The sequence below is a fragment of the Sebastes fasciatus genome, chromosome 14 (assembly GCF_043250625.1).
Source record: "Sebastes fasciatus isolate fSebFas1 chromosome 14, fSebFas1.pri, whole genome shotgun sequence".
Classification (NCBI taxonomy): Eukaryota; Metazoa; Chordata; class Actinopteri; order Perciformes; family Sebastidae; genus Sebastes; species Sebastes fasciatus.
Window position 1 is genome coordinate 9,178,565 of NC_133808.1, and position 19,714 is coordinate 9,198,278.

The 19,714-nt window shown below is 40.0% G+C and overlaps 1 protein-coding gene across 1 annotated transcript; it reads left to right on the forward strand.

Moving 5' to 3' along the window:
• Positions 1-6,774: 6,774 nt before the first annotated feature.
• Positions 6,775-18,312, forward strand: creb1b (cAMP responsive element binding protein 1b). The gene is given in 9 exon segments (XM_074658492.1): positions 6,775-6,929; positions 10,696-10,802; positions 10,998-11,144; positions 11,255-11,355; positions 11,840-11,997; positions 12,646-12,828; positions 13,532-13,619; positions 13,621-13,686; positions 13,922-18,312. Coding segments are annotated over 8 exon segments (987 nt in total). The 5' UTR covers positions 6,775-6,929; positions 10,696-10,703; the 3' UTR covers positions 14,067-18,312.
• Positions 18,313-19,714: the final 1,402 nt, after the last annotated feature.

Here is a 19,714-nt window from a genome sequence, read left to right on the forward strand (position 1 = left end):
AGAGTAGATAAAGGCAGAAAAGAGGAGAGAAAAGAAGAAGAAAGAAGAAGAGAAGAGAGGACAGGAGGAGGATGAGAAGCCAGTCGTTCTTTACCCATGGGGGGGGGGGCACAGCGGGGGGGTGAGGGAGGTGAAAGGGGGGGCTCCTCATCCCTCTCTCCTCCAACTGAGCCTCCTTCCTCAAGGTCAATCACACACACATGTACACACATGTACACATTCACACACAGGCAGGTTGGCAGACATGGCACACACACACACATTTAGTCGAGCTCAAGTAGAAAAGACGCCTTCTGCCTGCTTTTCTCTCTCTGACTCTCTGTACCAACCAGCCAAGTCGCAGTCAACCATCTGGAGATGAAAACACCACTCTTCCCACACACACACACACACACACACTCTGTGTGTTTATGATAATAGACCAAATGCCTCTATTGATTCTTTCTCTTTCTGTGTCTGTCTGTGTCTGTGTGTGCATGTAGAATCGCTTCTATTCCTACACGGAGAACACACTTCCCTCTCCCTCTTTAAATGTTCCCCCTATACACTCGTCTTTTTGGACCAAAATCCACTACTCCTCCATCTTAATAAGCCATTCACTGTCTGTTATCGAGCCCTTTGTCATGATGACTTCCAATCTGTCTTTATTTTTTAAAAATGACAAAATAAAATGTGTATAGCTCCTGAACTACACCGAACACACACAAACACAAAGATCTTGCCGGAAAAGTAACCTTTCACAGTTTCTCCTGAAAGTGTCAAAAACACTCCGTTGGTGAAAATGAGCCGCAGAGGGTTTGAATTCAGTGAAAATTGAAAAACCTTGACTGCTCATAAAAAAATGAACCTGTGTTTTCCCTTGCATCATCAGCAGCCTGAATCTATCTGGAAGCAAGATCCGATTTTACATATTTGCAGCTGGACAACAGCAGCCATAGAAATGATGGATGGCTGCTCTCCCAATGGTCACGGCAATTTAAAAACATTACCCCATTTATACCTGGTGTTAACATGCCATCTGTAATCTTCTGGTCCACCATTTGGTTTCCAGCACACTCTGATTGGCCTCCTCTCCCCAAATGCTAATAATGGCTTGGACATCTTCTTTTGTGAGACTGTCCGTCCAAGAAAAACAGAGGCATCACTGGTTTTAGCAAATGCCCAAAAACGACATTAAAGCCCCTTTCCTACTGGACAAAAAAAACAAAAACATGACATCCTCAAGCCTTACCTGGTTTCTTAACCCTAACCCCAACTCCTGGGTTTTCATGCCTAACCATAACGGTCCCATTTAAATTTTTCATCTTTCCTTGTTTTATGCCCTGTCTAGTTTTTTTTTTACCCTAACTGTGTTCCTTCGGTCTAGCTCCTTGGCGACAAGCTAGTATAACATGGTTAGTACCAATGGATTCCTTGTGTTTTTTAGTTTCATATGACGCCGGTACCTTCACTCTAGCTTTAAATTTGAGCCCGCTACAATCTAAAAATTGCAAGTTACGTTAATGCGTTACAGAAATTACTGGCGTTAAAACTAATGTGCTTTGACAGGCCTAGTTTATATCTACATACGGACTGGCTCTAGATAGGGCACATCACATTTTCGCGTCAGCCACCGTAGTTCAGTTTCAGTTGGTTGCATTAGCCCAACAACCTAACCACTAGATGCCGCCAAATACTACCAGTACATCTTTAACCATATGCAGTGTTTTTCAATGGCGATTTGTAACAGTTGATGAAGGCCACCAGATTAGAAAATGCTTGGTTCTGGAGGGGTGTTACAAAGTATTTTGTCGTTCAATTCGGGGGACTTTGACTCATTTGTCCAACAAGCATTGGGCACTGTTATGTACGGTTGTCCCTGATCCCTGACAGTAACTCAAGCACTTACATGTATTTTCACCTTCTGAGCAGTGCCCAAATTCAGTTCCAGGAACTCATCCACAGAAGAGAGGCAACAAATGCCGAGCCTGTGGCGATGGTTACGCGTCAGACTGTTATGCTGTTGTTGTTGCAGTGGAAACGGGGCTGTTAGTGAGGTGTTGGTCTACCGCAAGCATCCAGAACAGCTTCAGTTCTCCTTCTGGTAGATTCTTCAAGTCTCTAGGGGATGAACACCTTCCAAAAGATATTCCCTTATTTGGTGTTTTGCTGTTAGTGGTCTAGTGTCTAACATGTTGCTCCAAAATGTCCATGTTTAGTTGGTGAAGGCTATGAACTATGAATCACATAATATTTATCCATTCAGTGAGCCCTCGTGACCTGCATGAAGCCTCTGTTTGTCCTCCCTCATTTATTCAGGTTTTTCCTTTGATTTGTTGCCTTTTTAATATGTCTTTAGCTTTGTACCACTGCAGTATTCTTAGATATTAATTCAAAAATATATACTGACAATTACAAAATGGCACTCAAGCAGTAGCATTAAACATGTGCCACTCTTGTTTTTCTTGTTGAATGTTGACTAATGGATGACAATCCTGCAAAAAAACAGAAGACAACTAAAAATCAGCCGAGTAGAAACCTCTAATGGGACCTGCTTCCTCCCCCTTCTTGTAAAATATTCCTCCTCTCCTCTTTGGGTCAAAATTGTCTCCCCCCTTTCAGCCCCTCCACCCTCCTCCCCTCCTGTTTTTTTTTTTTTTTATAACTAGCTGCAAATTCACTGCTGTTCATTACCCAGGCAGGGTCAATTCCCCAAACAATGTGTTTGGTGTCACAATAAAAAGGGTGTTTTTTATGGCGTGTAGCAGTAAAATGCTATTAAACAGATAAAACACCGGCAACGAGCATCAGGAGGATTATAAAAGGAATTGCCTTGATAAACTCCACATATCTGCGTGATGACACACCAGCAGCTCTCTTCTCTCTCTACTGTCGCTGGGGAGGGAGGAGGGGAGGCAGACTGAGGAGCACATGGTCGAAGAGTTTACACAGCTCTACAGCGCCACCAGCTGGGGAGATGGAAGAAAAAAACTCTCTATCCTGTATCCTGTCAGATTATATGTGATACTTTCCTTTCTGAGGCTTGAAAGGAGAAGACATGAAAAAGAAACCTTTAATTCAAATGGACACTTTTTGCTCCTCAATTGTAATGGCTTCTACATTTTCAGGACTTCCTGAATTAATTGATTTCTCAGTGTCAGTGCAAGCTCGTATAGATATCAGTTGGGTTTTTGTTTGTGTTGCATTTATTTTTTTGTTTTGCTTTCAACTTTTCTACATCACAGTAATGTGTCGCATCTGAATAAGTATATTTCTAACTGTGTTTTCTAAAGGTGCCCTATACGATATCCAGCGCATTAGTATAGCATCAAACAACTATTTGTTATGTAAAGACATAGAGGAGTAATGTCTGAGCAGAGAGTGAAGTTGCTCTCCCTCTATGTGTGTTGTAATCAGAGCTTCTCCTTTCTTTTTCAGCAGATTAGACTGTTATCAGGGCATTAAATAGGTGTTATCAGTCACTATAAGCCCCATAGATGTCGGTCAATAGGGGCCTACTACACCCACTAGTAGGTTTTATCATCTATTCACATGCTAGATCACCGAAAAAAGGTATAAAAGAACACGACAGCAACCTCTAGCGACTGTAGTAATTATGACAGGAGCAAAAGCAGAAGTCAGGCGCTGTAGCTTAGACAGTGTGAAACTCCATAAGGGGTGGAGGTCAGGAAAACACTCGGCTTTCACCCAGGAGACCGGAGTTTGCATCCTGTGTGAAACCAACAATGTGTAGTTGTCTTTATGTTCGTAGTTATTTGAACCCAAAACACAATGTTTTTCCCTAAACTTAACTAAATGTTGTTGTTTTTTTGCCTAAACCTAAAGAATTTGTAGTTTATTGCCTAAACCTAAAGAAGTTGTAGTTTATTGCCTAAACCTAAAGAAGTTGTAGTTTTGCTGCTTAAACCTAAAGAAACCTTTCTGTTTTTATATTTATTCAAGACGTTTCATTCAGTTTTACATCATGTCAGAATGTGTTACTTTTAAGTTTCACTTTCACTTTTACAACATAGTAGGCCTAGTAGGCCCATAATGACTCACATCTACAGTATGGTGCTTATAGCAACTGATAATGCCTATTTAATGTCCGGATAATAGTCGAATTGGATGTCTATGTTGACATAGCCGGGCCGGTCGTGTGTGCCTTTTAGTGCATGTTTGTGCATGTGAGCGTGCCCCACTGGGTAGCTCATGGCTGCCGCTCTAAACCGCTCTCATACGGTGGTTAAAGCTGATAACGCCGTCCCAACCGACGGCGCCGTTGTAAAAGCGTAGCACCCACCCATCGGTTCCCTCTCAGGTTAACACTGTTAGCACTGTTAGCACTGTTAGCTGCATGTTGAGAGCCGTGCGGAGGCAATAGAAATGCTCCCAATCTTGCATGTAGCACCTTTAAAGACATGGAAATTCTGTCCCTACAGTGTAATGAATGTATTTTTTTTTTTTATCATTGTCAGTTATGTGGTGGAGAATCTTGTACCAATGTTTGATTAAGTATCCCACCTTGAGGCATACTGGTGCTCAAAACTCAGAATTAGGTAGCAAAAAAATGGTTTGAGTCCCAGGTTGGAGGTGATGAATTGGTCAAATAAAGCTCAATCTCATCATTGTCACATTGATGCATGAGAGGAGATCCTGTTATTGCCTATGTTTTAGCCAACATTTATCTCTTCAAAACGTCAAGAGTATCTTTTTACGAGTTTCTTATGTGTGAGGTATGTATTCAGTGTACCTGCAGATCCCTGTTACTGTGTGCATTAAAATGCTCTCATGCTTCCCTCTGGTGGTTACAGTGAGAATGCCTTCACCAAAATAAGCCTTTTTCACAGCAGACATTTTGACTTGCCATACGATGAAAAGCACAGGTGTTACTAAGAAGAATATAAATGATGGCTCTGTTCTATTCAAGTGTCCCAGTAAGTAATGACAGTGTGACGGTGAGCCACCATGCACCATACCAGGATCCTGATTCGGAAGAAGCTAAATAGAATTCAGCCATCATTAATTGGATTATTTACACGTGTGCCTTTTCCTACTGTGACATGTCAAAATGTCCTCTGTGAAAAAGGCCTATGTGAATGATGGATTGGCAACCTCTCAAGGATGGACCTTGCGTCTCGCCCAGTGTAAGCAAAGACAGGCTCCAGCCTCCCTAAACTATGCTCAGCATTGCAATAAGAGAATCAAGAAAAGGTTCCTCATTGAACTCTCAAATGGGGATTAGCTGAAGAACAGTATTCTAATTTAAACTCCTATTGTTTCATATAGTGTAGTAGCTCAAAAGCAGTTTTGTATTGGCCTTTCAAATACTGAATACAAGTATTACATGTATAAAATGTTTAAAATGTCAGTCCACTCATGCAACCGTCATAGCATACACGTGCAGAGGTTTTGAGTAATCTGCCTCTGAAACTCCTGCCTCCATACAGTGGAGATGAATTGAATTGTTTCCGCTGCTGATAACGTCAGAAAAAATTACATAAACAAATTAAATAGCAACCTGTCTTACCAGAAACAAGGTTCATGGTTACCTGGGATAATTAACAGACTTCCACTTGTTGCTAGCAACAGCTTGGGTCCATGTGTACTTCCTGTCAGCTGATGACATTCACATACACCGCAAACCAGGAATAAACTGGGAAACATTTAGAATGTTTACGTTTAAAACTGTGTGAAGGGTCTAAATATTGTATATTCGTGACATCACGAATGGGCAGAAAACCTGACAGCTTGTTTCAAATGCAGAGCTTCTGAATACGGGCTGTGTGTATTTCCCTGTGGATTGAGTGTTTCGATACTTTCACAGTATTTATATAGGACTTAAGCCTGCTTTATAATAAAAAAAACATGAAAATCTCACTTTTTTATAATATGGAACCTTTAAAGGGACTGTTTGTAACTTTTTACACGTATAAATGTACCGGGTCGGGATCCCATGCGCGCTCGCGCTCGCATATGTGCGCTCGCGTGTGGCCGGGGTCTACTCCTCTGCCCGCCTGCCTTCACTCACACTTTGTGCGCGTTCTCCCTGTCTCGCTCCACCTCTACACGTGAACGCGCGCTCACTACACACTGCAGAAGAGTTAGTTTAGCTCTGAGAATATCTAGTGGATGTACAGTGGACGTTTGTGTGGAAATAACTGCTGCAGCTCCTCCAGACCAACAGAGGTTTTCTGTGTCTTGTAAAGTGACGGTGCTCCACAGAGTGAAATGTTGCCGTCTCCTGCGGGCACAGTCGGGAGGAGATAACGTTTCTCTTCCTGCTTCAGCCCCGGCTTCGAAGGCTGAAGCAGGAAAAGCCAACACTAGGATCAGCATTGATTCATGGAGAGACCTTCGTCTGGTCAGCTAACATTACTGCCAAGCAGCTGAAATATAGAGTGATATTGTGGTTTTAGCTGACGTGTGTCGCCTCACTGTTTTGAGCGATGCTCGTTCATGTCTATTTAGAGCGAGCAAGCGCGAGCACGACGCTGACTTTCATTGACTTAACGGCCACAGGTGTCGCTGTTAAGCAGCAATTCTGAAAGTTACAAATAGTCCCTTTAAGTTCTAAATAATAATACGCCTTTATAATCATCGTGATCATCATGTATGATCATCTAACATATTATTATTGTTGTTGTCGTTACATAACAATAATTATTAAACTGCTTATTGTTGTAATAGTGTCATTTTGCCAAACACTTCAGGAGGCAGGAGGGTGTCGTTATGTTCCGCTCCTCTTCGGCATTTTCCGCCATTCTCCGTTCCCACTTCGGTCGTTTCCGGCCTCTGTCGCCCATCTGCTTTCTCGTCCTTCTCCAATCTCCGTTGTTGTTGTTCCCGGTGACGCGGCGGAGGTGTAGCCTGACGCGGGCTCTTACGTGTCGGCCAGAATAAAAGTGGAGCTCCGGAGGCCCGGGGAGTGACGGAGGGAGTCTGTATCGGTAAGGACGGAGCGGTGTCCGGGGCTCAGAGAGAGAGACACGGCTGTAGAGAGAGTCGGTGTGGTCGGTTCGGCCCGACGGAAACAAAGAGATCATGGCGCCGCGGTGTGTTTGGAGCAGGATGGAGGGAGGGGAGGCTGCGGCTGTACGGCAGAAAACACAGCAAATGTGCGGCTTTAATAGTGAACCAGAAGGCACAGTCTGCGTGTTAACACATCATGAGACTGTCATAGGATTTTAGCGTTGTTATTAATACACTCAAATGTCAAATTATGCTTTAACAAGCAGATTAATGCGCACACATTAGCGCTGTTTTACGCATTAACTGCGCATTGAACGCATCAGCCGCGATATATTCATTTATTTCTGCTACTTAATCATTTTATATTTTGATATTTGGCATCTATTTTGGCTTCTACACCTGCTAATTTTCGATAATTATCTTGCTCCTATGTTAATTTTATCATGATATTAATCGGCCATCATATGCAGGCCGTTTGGTTGCATGTTGTAAACATGAACTCCAGCCAGGCCTGCAGACTTATACCACACACATGTTGTAGTTTAAAGTTTGACTAGTTAGTCTTATCTCCCGGGATGTGACCAGTGTGTGTGTGTGTGTTGAGGTGGGCGTTTCCCCGGCCATGTGGCTCTTCTGCTCTGCTGCTGTCACACAAAGTGATTTTTTGAAAAGCAGAGGGAGAAATGTGTAAAGCCAATCATGCAGCGGAGAGATGCTACGTACAGTGTGAGATCACTGAACAACACGTCCCCAGATCAACACCGTCTGCACCGCCTGCAGTCACATCTCTGAGGCTCCTTTATTCTAATGAGGATGGATGCAGGCTAGAGGGAAGAACCCCAAAAGTGCTTTAGTTTTCGAGATACACCTAGAACAAAGCACAACAATGTCTTTTTATATTCTCTTAGGTCTCTTACATTTGAAATGGATTCTTTAAGTGGTTAAATTGACAGATATTGTGACACACCCCATAAATAAAATAAGGCCAAAGCGAATGGGAGATGGTACACCAAAACGCAAGCAATTTCATAATACTATCCCTGATTCATCCCAACGTTGGTGTGATAGTGGCCAGGGGGTTCCTCTCTATGTGTAAAGAAACAGAATGTGAATATATTAATGCATTGAGGAAATATAGTACTACAAACACATAAGTACAATAAGCGAAATATCAAATATGAAGGTCTATAATGAATGTATTCATTTACTTTTAGGTAGCTTTGGCTGGGATTGTCCCAGAAACCAATCAGAGTTCGATGGAATGGTATGACTGTGCTGAATCCAGCAATGTATCATATGTAACTGTAGCAGGTACGGTCGAAGTTCTATATTAAGAAATGTATCACGTGTAATGCAGGTGGTTCAGAGCAGAGAGTGTCCACACGAGTTTAAAGTGTGTCTTTCAGAAGGTTAATTCTCTTGTCTAGTAAATCCCAGAGGTTATTGTCAGTGGTGGAAATTACATTTACTCAAGTACTGTACCTAAGTACAATTTTGAGGTACTTGTACTTTACATGAGTATTTCCATTTTCTGCTACTTTATACAAGGTTTATCATTATTTTTCAGTTTACAGCACAGGGTTGCTCAGTGGAACATACATTGTAGCCCCTTCACACTACACACACACACACATACACACATAGACTCTTTATATAGATAGATAGATAGATAGATAGATAGATAGAGGTATATCATGAGGTTCATACTAGATAGATAGATAGATAGTAACTTTATTGATCCCGAGGGAAATTCAAGTTTCCAGCATCATAGTTCCATAGTGCAAAACATGTTAGTAGTACAAAGTACAAAGTACAAAAAAATATATACCAGATATAAAAATACAAGGAGATGAAGAAAACTGTTAAAACTGAATATAGTGCAGAGTAACAGCTGGGATACAGGACTATTAAAAAAGTGAATATAGTGCAGAAGAGACTGTTAAAAATGAATATACTGTAGGGTAACTCCAATAGCTTAGTCTATATATATAAATATTGTAATTAGAATAGATATTTTAATTAGAATAGATTAAAACAATATGTACAGTTACTTATATCCAAAACCATATAGAGACTTTGGTTTATAGTGGGAATGAGGGTAGTGGTGGTACTTCAATTATTTTGCAGATTATGAGCTGTTGTTGCCTGTTGGGCTGCAGTTTGCCATGTTATGATTTGAGCATATTTGTTATGCTGAATGCAGTACCTGTGAGGGTTTCTGGACAATATTTGTCATTGTTTTGTGTTGTTAATTGATTTCTAGTAATAAATATATACATACATTTGCATAAAGCAGCATATTTACCCACTCTCATGTTGATAAGAGTATTAAATACTTGACAAATCTCCATTTAAGGTGCATTTTGAGTAGATAAAAAAATGTGTGATTAATTTGCGATTAATCGTGGTTAAATATTTTAATCGATTAACAGCCCAAATTATGATGTAACAGTAAACTCGATTGATCCCCGGGAGGGATTCACAAGCTACGCAGCAAATAAAGTATATAAAGTAGTTAAAAAAGTGTCTGACAACATTATGGACACGATCCTACAGAGAAATAAAACCTTCTTACCTTTTGCTTGATCCAGTCTGTTTGTTCTTGTGTCCAAGTCCCGCTCAAGGAGAAGTCTTGTTGTGAAATCTCAAATACATACGGGCGGCCATCGAATTCAAAGACCTCATCCACATTGAAATCATCTAAACATTCAGCCATGACATTGAAAATCTTTAAGATAACACTAAGCTACACGAGTGCTATTCCCTTTTTAATGATACAGCACAATTTTATAATCTCTAGCCAAGTATTTCGCGGACCCTCTGACAGAGTGCCACGGACCCGGCTTTGAGAATCACTGCAATACTGGACCAGTTTCAGAAATTGATGTCCTTATTAGTCAGTTAGACACAAAACATGGGAAAGCAGGGGCCAGGTTGAAAAATACAGAAGTCACCCTTTAAGTACAAGATCTGAGTACTTCTTCCATCACTGATTATTATTATTACCGTTCAAATATAATTCATTAAAAACCAACAGTTTATCAGTTTCCTTTTCTTTAATTAAATAATGAAATTAATTAGAATCTATTTATTTTCCTTAAACTATTTTTTGTCTCTATAATAATAATCATCCCGCACAGTCACATTAATAATGTATAATATATAATAAATATCAGCACATAGGATTCAAAAACACATTAATAAACAAAACTCATTATTGTAAGCTAGGCTGTACATGCTGTAATGCCTGTCTGTCTTGCATAAACTTGTAACCACGTCATCACCACACCTCATTTTGGGCTTCAAAGGTTTATTCTCCACTTGTTCTTCTAATATTTTCCAACAGTGCATTCAATATTAATATAAATACCTCTAAGTAAAAGTACAAATCCATTGTGACACCGCCACAAACTGGATGTAAACTGCAAATAGATGGCGGAGGCATACAACCGTGAGGCGGTAATCCTAGTTTGCTCAGAAATTATGGTATTTAGTTGACATGTATTTAGTTGACATGTATTTCTAATGTACATTTTCTCTAAATTTGTTTTTATGTTAGTAAGTTTGCTTTTTGGGTTGTGCAGTGCCATCTTTATGTCACATTTCAGTTGTGTTTACTTGTATGTGTTTTTCAGTTTGTCTGGTTTGCTGAGGTTGTGGCACACAAACCATCTGTGATCCTGATACTACAGATGCTGTGGCTGCAGTTCAGTTAACAGCTTCTCTTCAAATCTTCATCCTTAGCTCTGCCGATGAAGATGGAGTCTGTGGAGGTTCAGCAGGTGGAGACTGCTGTGACTGAGACAGAGACCCAGCACATCACTCAGGCACAGATCGCTACTTTGGCACAGGTAACAGACGATGTTAACACCATTGGGTGTTGAAAAAGTAGCATTTTTTTGCTATGAGGCTCAGGAAGTGCAGCTGGTTACCAAACATTTCGAAAAATACTAATTTTGAATGCCACAAACGTAAAACCCCAAAATTGCAGTTCATGTTATAGTGCACATGGCAGACAGCACGGTCACGTCACTTCTGAATTTCAGGTAACCATGACAGCAGGCCACGCCACAGCAACAGGTCCCACGGTAACGTTTGTACAGCTTCCCAACGGACAGACGGTTCAGGTCCACGGCGTGATCCAGGCTGCACAGCCATCTGTTATCCAGTCCCCACAGATCCAGACTGTACAGGTGAAACACACACACACACACACACACATGTACTATCCTAGTTTTAGGTGTTTTATATTCAGACACAATATAAAGAACATTAAGTGAGAAGGTTTGTTTGATTGTTCCAGATCTCCACCATCGCAGAAAGTGAGGATTCACAGGAGTCGGTAGACAGCGTCACCGACTCTCAGAAGCGCAGAGAGATTCTGTCACGACGCCCCTCATACAGGTAATCTGTGTGTGTGTGTGTGTGTGTGTGTGTGTGTGTGTGTGTGTGTGTGTGTGTGTGTGTGTGTGTGTGTGTAGGGGGGGGGGGTGTAGAAAGGGACACGGAGGACATGATGCACTCACGTACGTGTGATTATTTACTAAAAGTTGTACATGTGTGTTTGCATGTGCGTCTGTGTGTGATCAGTACAACTCAGCCATGCAGACATGTGCGTGCTCATGTGTGACGCTTTTCTGGGGATCTATCTCATCAATCTGGGGATGAAAATGAGTTTAAACCAAATCTGGCTATTTTTTCAGTGAAACCACAAAACAATGAGGATTGCATGAATGGGGCATGGAAATGATCATCAAAAGGTGATGGTGCAATATTTCACATGAATAAGTGTAAAATTTGTCTCTCATGGCAACGACCACTGATGAGCTCACACTGTCCCTGCCCGCTAGGTTTTGTGGGTAACTCCCGTTGTTGTTTGTCCCAACAGGAAAATCCTGAACGACCTTTCGTCCGACGCACCGGCTGTCCCTCGTATCGAGGAGGAGAGAGCTGAGGAGGATTCATGTGTTGCTGTCGCCACCCAACCTTCAATCACCACGGTTACTATGCCCACACCCATCTACCAGACGAGCAGTGGCCAATACAGTAGGTGATGGTTGACTCGGTGGAGCTGTGGACTCCACCTGTCGCACCATGTTCAAACATTACAGCTTGTGCCACACTTAGAGATGGGTATCGTTAGGATTTTATCGATTCTACTACTCTTATTGATTAGTATTGATATTGTAGTATTGATTTTACTTCTAATCTGTTCTTTTTTATTACAAAAAATATTATTAGTTTTAATTAATTTTATAAAAGAATTAATTCAGAACAGGATTAGAATTTATTTATATTCAAATATAACAAAATATTGTTGGTAGAGGATCAACAGCAAAGTCACTTTATGAGCTAGGGCTGCCACTGACAACTAATTTTCTATCAATTAATCTATCGACTATTTTACCGATTTTATATATATATATATATATTGATATATATTGATAGATAGATTGATTCTTTTCTCCAATAAAGTAGCTTCTTGTTTGCTCACACATTGTCTGAGTAAGCATTTCTGTTGACAGTGGATCACATGGAGGGTTCGAGCAGGTTAAACACAGCTCGACAAGAGTTTCTTTATGAATGACCGACGAGCGGAGCTGGATAACAGATTATATGTCTCTCTCATTTTGTCTTTTCCTTTTCTTTGATTTGATTAATTCTCTAATTTCTTCCCTCTCACCAAACACACAGTTGCCATCACACAGGGTGGAGCCATTCAGCTGGCTAATAACGGTACAGACGGAGTCCAGGGCATCCAGACTCTGACCATGACCAACGCAGGAGCCGCCCAGTCCGGTGCCACCATCCTCCAGTACGCACAGACCAGTGACGGCCAGCAGATACTGGTTCCCAGTAACCAGGTGGTGGTCCAAGGTGAGAGTGTGCTGTTTTCACATCATCTAACTATAAAGCAAGGAATCTCTGTCTGTCTGTCTGTCTGTGTGTTATTCGCATATCTCATCCAATCTACTTCACAGTTGGCGGGTGTATTGCTGCGGAACCCATGGAGCGCAGTGTTGAATGTGGTGCAATTTGGCCAAATGGTGGCACTATAACATTGAACTTTATATTTTGGCCTGTAACTTTTAAACCTTAAGTCTCAGAAACAAAATTAGTATTTTTTTTCATTATTTATTTTTTGTGGGTCCAGACAAATCTGTCTCTATAAGCCACACCAATATGATGTCTGACTGACCATGACAGATTTGGTGCCATTTGGCCAATAGGCGGCGGCGTCATAGCAGCATCATCTAACTATAAAGGAAGGAATCTCTGCCTCTGTTTGTGTATGTATGTATGACTGCACTTCTCATATCTCGAGAACCGTTCATCCAATCAAGTTCACACTTGGCGGGTAAAAGCATGAATGTACCCATTTTATTTTATCATGCATCCTTGCAGAAAAGCAATTTTTCTTCCTAATCTTGGTCATTTTCTGCTGTTGGTAGCAATGTCAAAAACATTTTGCTATTCTCAGTCAGCCAAACAAGCTAATCAAACTGTGATTCTCCAAGAAAAAGTGGTTTTATCAAGAACTACAATCTCACATCCACTTTCTGCCAACCACAACTTTCAGCTGCCTCCGGTGACGTCCAGGCCTATCAGATCCGAGCAGCCCCCGCCAGCACCATCGCCCCTGGGGTGGTCATGGCCTCATCCCCCGCCCCTCCCCACCGGGGGCGTTACCGAGGTGGTCACCCGCAAACGGGAAGTCCGCCTCATGAAGAACAGGTATGAAAAGAGCGGGAATCTGTGTCTTTGTAGGTTTGGTATCAATAGTGGCTTTGCTCTTGCATCAGAAATTTCCCAATTAACATATCATAACAGGCCAGCCATAGAAGTCAGTCTGGAGAAGATGCGTTTCATAAAAATCAGACAGTATGATGACAATAAAAATGATATAGCATTCACAAAAGGGCCCACGAAATGAACAAGAGGGACAAACTGTGTGTTATCCTTCCTACAGAGAGGCAGCCCGTGAATGTCGCAGGAAGAAAAAGGAGTATGTCAAGTGTCTGGAGAACCGAGTGGCCGTCCTGGAGAACCAAAACAAGACACTTATTGAAGAACTGAAAGCACTTAAAGACCTTTACTGCCATAAATCTGAGTAGTTCCTGTCCCGAACACAGAGCTGGGCCAAGTAGCATTTGAGTTCTCTTCAAATACTTTGACTGTTTGGTACTGCCTGCCCGGCCTTCCAGTTTGCACACAGCTGGCTAATTCAGTCCTGCTTATACTACCTACCTTCTCTTTAGTAGGCTGTCAATAATAATGAATTTAAAACACACACACAATCTTCCCAGTGTCAGTACACTAAAACAGCAGCTACAGTCCTGTGTAACATCACGAAAACGGTTAACACGTTTTTGCGCACACACCTTGTGTGTGTTCTGTGTGAGCCCGCCCTGCGTCTTATTGTCGTAGATTCAGCTAATACTCCTATAAGTTAGTTTAACACTGCTCATCACGGTCATTGTAGAGACACTTAAAAGGAAATTGTTAGACAACAGAGTCCAACGAGGCCGAGGAGATACTGCAATTGTTAAACTATGTTTAATATGATATGTGATTTTACGCCAAATATTCAGTCACTTTACAGTCACGGTGGTGAGTTCAGTGTTAAACAGTCTACTGGCCAGAACTATGACAACAAGACCCAGCTTGTAAAAAATAACAATGATGTGAAGACTATTGTATACATTGAAAGTACTGTATGTTCAGAACATACAACAATTTCTGTATGAGGCGAGCTCAATCAGTTGCCGTTAAAGGATTTGAATGAATTATGAATCTCTACTTGATCCACATCCTGATGTGAACCAACTTTTCAAAAACATTGCCACTTGTATAGCGGACTCTACAACGAATTGGGCAAAAACAAGTAATTTTTTTTTTGTAAGTGTTTTTAAAGATGCTACCAACTGCCGATCTTTTAGGAATTTGAGCTGTGTGTGTCAGCGGACAAAAGGGGACGGACTAGTAGTGCGACGTCCCACTTTTCAACTCACTCATGCTTCTCTGCTCCCCCTCAACAGACGGTTGTAGGAGACACTATTAAAATGAGATCATTAACAAGCTGAGACAAAGTTTTAAAGAAAGATTGTTGTTTTTACAACCTGGGGTCACATTTTTATAGTTACATTTCTCTTAGTTATGCAAGCATTTTACTCACTAGCTTAAGTCCAGAAGGGCAGCAACACAAGGGGCCATTATATTAAATGATTTGAAAGTGAAATAAGTCTGAATGTTAGCAGGTGCATACTTGTATTATGGGGTTTCTACTAGAACATGTTTACATGCTTTAATGTAACCCCCCCCCCCCCCTTGAAAAGGCCACTCTGCTGTGATTGGTCAACCGAACCAAACTTTTCACACTCTGCTCCCGCTTCGCTCGAACTACCTTTGTTTTAGGCTGCATTATGCAAATGTTTTACTTGGTGACATCACCACATTATGGAAGAAAAGGCGGGACTTCAAGCAAGGCGTTTCAGGCCGTTCGGGAGCAGTGTTTCTGTGGGGGAGAGGAACTCCCTTTGGAGTGGACTTTGGGCTCTGTAACTTTGCAGACTTTTTACATGCACAAAAAACGATATAACACACTAAAGGAAAAAGAAAAAGTATAATAAGTCCCTCTTTAAAGTTATTACACAACCTGGTTGCTTTGACTGACAGTATTTACTCCAGTTCTGCACACAAGTAATTTTTCAAAGCAAAGCACAATTTTAATGGACATTCAGGTGTGTTCATGGTTTAGAATATAGATTAGGGGTTTGTATATAACTCTCAGCTCCTATGGCTTGCTGTGTCCCCAGATAAAACTGGGTGATGTTGTCTTTTAAAAGATTAGAGTGATGGCTAAAAAGTTAAATGAATAAATAATATCCAGATAATAACACACATTTATTAATTCAAACACCAGAGACATAAATGTTTACCAAACCCAACTAACGATCATCTCATTGTGCCACAGTAAACTGTCAGTTTGTCGTAAAAAAAAAAAAGGACCACGATGATCAGAGTTATCATTTTGTCCATGACATTTCATATTTCAGTGTTTTACACTATCATATCTGTTTTGCAACGCCTGTTAAATGGCGGTACAATATGGATTGTGACAAACAAGAGATTGCAGAGCCATTTTTTAAAGTGTGTAGCAGATTCTTTGTGAAATCTACAGAAGATATAGGCTTCAATTACATGAGTTCAACACTAATAATCCAGAAAAAATGCGTTCCGTTGAAAAGAGATCACTTTTGTGGGACCGTGTGGTTTTTGAGAAGATACATGTACGTATTTGTCTGTTTATTTTTTTAATATAACTGTACATAGACTCTACAGCATGTGTAGACCTCATGTACTTATGTTTATTTGATATAGAAAATGTTCTTATGGCTTGTATGAAAGCAACTTTGCATATTTGTAACATGCATCGATGTATAATAGAAGACAATGTTGTGTGTGTATTCATGTAATCCACCAGGCCTACCACCGTCATGGCAGCTAAGTGTATATGAGACAAGGCCTTCGTTAGAGATGTTATATTTTGAGTGCTGCACTCCGTTTAGGATCGGCAGTGCTTGTTTGTAGAGAAGAGTGAGTCTGTTGAGAGCCGTCAGGGTCCACAGCATATATCCATTTCATGATTATCTGTTTTGTTTATTGCACAGCAGAACCTTTGGTGGCTTCAGTCTCATCCACACATGGTTATGTTCTTAACTGTAAATGTATTTTTATCCCAGCAGAAATGGCTCCATCGGTAACCATTTTTTATATCTTCCAATTCATCAAATGAAAGCACAATTTTTCCTCCACTGGAGCCCTTTTTTAATGTTTATTTTATTGCACTTATTTTACTACATAGTTACATATAATTTTAGATACAAGATACTGTACATGTCAGTTAGTTAATCCTCAACCCAAGTTTTTGCTCATTTCAACTGGAAACTAAACTGAATCCATATTTAACAGTTTTGGGTATAAGATACCAAAAGATCTTATTTTGTTATTGATTTTTCCCCCCCTACAGCTCACTGTTGATGTTTGAAACTTGGCATACCCGTAGAGTTGGAGTTATATCCTGGTAGCTTCTATTTCTGAATAGCATCAAAGTTCATTTTGACCTAAATCAACTTAACTCAAGATCCACTTGATAGTTTTTTCCAAAGCTTTCAAATGCATCCCACAGGCTTCGTCAGCAGATGGAGTTCACTCAATTACGTCATTATGTGACCAAGTATGGAACTGATAATAATATGTGGGCGTGAGATAATAACCCCCGTCTCTATCCAAAGATACTCTTTGGTATGTTTGGTTGAAAGCTCAGAAAAGCTAGTAAGTAGGTAAATTTACTTTACTACAAAGTTTCAAAACCTCAATCGTGGGCTGAGAGGGAATTTGGGAGCACTTATGCTCACTCTAACAATTAGAGTGCGTTCCTTAAAATGTGTTTTTGTTTCCTTTTATATTACTTTTAAAAAGATCATCAGGTCATGGTAGCTCTGTCAGTTTTATTTTTCTAGTTTAAAGCATTTTGATATTGTACAGTATGTATTTGTAATGTTTAGAGGATTAAAGGGCTGAATCAGCTAAAGAAAACACAGCAGCACCTTCAGAAGGCCTTGAATGAATCATCTCGTGTTGATCCACATTAGCATGTACTGTAGCTGTACGTATTGTCCCTGTTTTGCTCTCCTCCTACCTGTCACAGTGTGGTTTTTAGAGAAATTTAATGCAGAAGCAATCAAACCCCCACTGACAAACCAGTGGTTTGATTCCGGTGCCATTATGATACATAAGTTACTGAGATGAAAACTTATGTAAGTGTATTCTGACAAAAAAAACAAAAAACATTTCCACCTATTGTAATTCACATCCAGTGCTGGTGCTGAACAAAAACCTAGTAATAATCTTTTTTTCTGTTGATTTAATATAGTGAGCTCAACTTTGTCATGTGATTTCACAATATGTTTCCAAAAAAAACAACAAAAGTGTTTTCATTTCTGTGCCAGAATGATTTATACCCACGGGCCTCACTTGTGCATGAAACAGATTGATATCCATATATGTGTAAAAGTATATAGAGAGAATTTCTAGAACAGTAATAATAACATGTTTTCTAACTTTTAATGTAATCAGTTTATATATTACCACTTTTACAAGTTATCAATTTAAAATGCCATGTATTGTATAGTATCTTGTCGAGACAAGGTCACCAAATGATGCATTATATACCGGTTGTTTCAACATTGTCACATTATCAAACTATACCAGCCCGTTATTGGAAAGTACTGTTACTCTGACATTACATCACTCTTTTGTAAACACTTGCTATGTTGCAATAAACTGCTCTTGAAGATTGTTATGTATTTTATTGTGAATCAATCATATGTGAACAATCCATTCATGACAGACATTGATGAATCATGAAGGGGTCATTTTTAAATTTGAAAGAAAGGTATGGCAGGAACTTTTTTCTATTTTTATAGAGATGCATTCATGTATACGCAGCATTTTGATGTTGCATTGGGTCATGGCGGAGCTAATTTTAACTATACTGTTGAGTAGTTAACTCAAAGCTGCAGTAGGCAGAATGTTTTTGGCATCATTGGGCAAAAAGTCCATAATAACCTTTCAGCATGTTGTAATTAAAGTGTTCTGAGAGAAAACTAGACTTCTACACCTCCTCATGGCTCTGTTTTCAGGCTTTAGAAAATCTAGCCCGTGACGGGAGACTTTGGCCAATCACAGGTCATTTCAGAGAGAGAGCGTTCCTATTGGCTGTTCATTCAACAGAGGCAGCTGTCAATCACTCTCAAACTCTGATCAAACGGTCAAACTAGGCAGCACTGATCAAATATGAATCAATATTCTGTTACTGTAATGTCTATTTTTTACGTAAAAATGTTTTCAGAGACATCTTGTAGTGTACTGTTTAACTGTAAAGTGAGAAAGTTTGCTCCGGCTGGTGGGCGGTGCTTGGCATTTCCTCAACTGATCTCAACATGGCTGCCATTCTCTTAATACATCCATGGTCACCGACATCGGAGGACACAAAGGCCCCTGATTTTTTTTCGGATTACCTGTCTCAGCACTACAGTCAAATAGATGTAATATGAGCAGTCCATAAAATGGTATATGGGATGTAGTGTAAAGTAAGTTTAAAGTTTTTATATATATATATATACTACTTTATAGACTGCACATATGTACATATTACATTTATTTATTGTACATACTACATTTATTTATTGACGGACTGTACACACTATGTTCACCCATTCACTCTGTATCTTTTTTATCTCTATTATTGTTTTTATCATTTTTGTATACCTTTACCTCTCATGTGTTTCACTCTGTTTGCTGATGTTGCTGCTTTGACACCTGAATTTCCCTCCGGGGATTAATAAAGGTTCATCTTATCTTATCTCTTATCTTATATATATATATATATATACATATATATATATAAAGTACAATATGACTCCCAGTCATATTGCTTGAGGAGAGATGCATTGATTGACAGGTAGATAGTGCTAGATAGAGGACGGGCTTCAGTTTCCACTGTATAAATATATATATACATATATATGTATATATATATATAGTAGTTATAGTATAGTTTCCACTGTATAGTATAATATAGTTTCCACTGTATAGTATAGTTTCCACTGTATAGTATAATATAGTTTCCACTGTATAGTATAGTTTCCACTTTATAGTATAGTTTCCACTGTCAAAAAAAAAAAAAAAAATATATATA